At 31.5% G+C, this 1,434-nt stretch overlaps 1 protein-coding gene across 2 annotated transcripts in view; it reads right to left on the bottom strand.

Annotated features, from left to right (window-relative positions):
• Window positions 1-1,434, bottom strand: part of psip1b (PC4 and SFRS1 interacting protein 1b) — a 22,220-nt gene that overhangs the window by 2,349 nt on the left and 18,437 nt on the right. For both annotated transcript variants that reach the window (XM_016466667.1, XM_016466668.1), the window contains one exon: window positions 427-505. In XM_016466667.1, the coding sequence (XP_016322153.1) occupies window positions 427-505 (79 nt within the window). The remainder of the gene's footprint in view (window positions 1-426; window positions 506-1,434) is intronic.

Below are 1,434 nucleotides of genomic sequence, written 5' to 3'. Positions count from 1 at the left end.
TCCCTACCATTAATGCTTAGACAATTTACACTGCACACGTCTGCGGTGCAGTGTGGCTCTAATATGGCCACTGAAGCGGATTACGGTCACTCAGTGCTTGTGTTTATGTTTTTATACAGGCTATGGTTTATTCCAGCTGCGCCACACGTTTCTGAAGCGGCTCTCTTTGCTGCTTCTGTAAAGATACACGCATAAGCCTCCTTTGAATAAATATAGCCAAAATCCGTCAAAATCCCACTAAAATCCGTTGCCATGACTTATCGCGAGAGGCAAAAGGTTACGTTTTAGTCGCATAACATTGGTTAATGGAAACGCCGTCATTTCGCAATACTTTTTTATCGACATTTATAAAATATCGCCAAAGTTTTGCGCAAATCTGTAATGAAAACGCACCTAGTGAGGCTCACTATGATGGTGATGTCATACCTGTGAGGCACGTGTTCAGTGGTTCGAGGCGCTTGTTTCGTACCTCGGGTCTCTTCGCAGACGCTCGTCCGACTGACAGCTGAACACAGACACAGAGACTCACTGTTATTACCACAGAAACTAGCAGGAACTCCATCAATTGAAATAATCAGAATATAAATAGATTAAATACTTATATTAAAACAATCTAACTTAATCAAAATGCTTAAAAAACACATAAAAAATCAATAATTTTTTTGTTGTTGTTGTTAGGAAGAATATTAATTTTAAAGAACAAACCAGGGTTATTATAGTCACTAAAACCATTAAAAATAAAAATAAAAAAAACAATTTTGTTAAAAATAAATAATACAATTTGACGTTTTTATGAATATTTCTTTAATACATTTTATTTTTATTTAAATTTCTTATTTAAATTAATTATTTTTAAAAATATAATTATTTTTAATTTAATAAATTACATTTTTATAACTTTATCTAATCTTTATATTTAATTTTTATTTCAAATAACAATAATGTTGTTTTTAATAATTTTAGGTTCAGTTAACAGTAATAACCCATATACACAGCATAATAATGATATAAATTGTATTTTATTTAATCTTTATTTCAATTAACAATATTGCTTTTAATACTTTGTTAACTATAATAACCCTGATGCATACATATACATACAAACATAATACAATACTATAATAATAATAACAATACATTAAAAAAATTTTTTTTTTTAAATGGCTACTACTACAGATAAGATATAACGATCATTATTTTCGCAAAGTAAACTCCATCAGGCTGATTAGGAGCCTGATGCAGACGCTGATCACGTGACCTACTCAATATATAGAAATGATCATTAAATATTAATCAGAGTGTGAATGATTGTATTCTGTGAGCAGAGATGTCAAACCAGCAGAGCTCTGCAGGAAATCGAAATTTTGAATATTGTGTGTGTGGGCGCATGTGTGAGTGTGTGTGAGTGTGTGTGTGTGTGTGAGAGTGTGTGTG

Source organism: Sinocyclocheilus anshuiensis, unplaced genomic scaffold (genome assembly GCF_001515605.1).
Source record: "Sinocyclocheilus anshuiensis isolate Anshui unplaced genomic scaffold, SAMN03320099.WGS_v1.1 scaffold444, whole genome shotgun sequence".
In the NCBI taxonomy this organism is placed as follows: Eukaryota; Metazoa; Chordata; class Actinopteri; order Cypriniformes; family Cyprinidae; genus Sinocyclocheilus; species Sinocyclocheilus anshuiensis.
The sequence above is the reverse complement of the archived record's forward strand: the minus strand, read 5'-3'. Positions and strand labels throughout refer to the sequence as shown.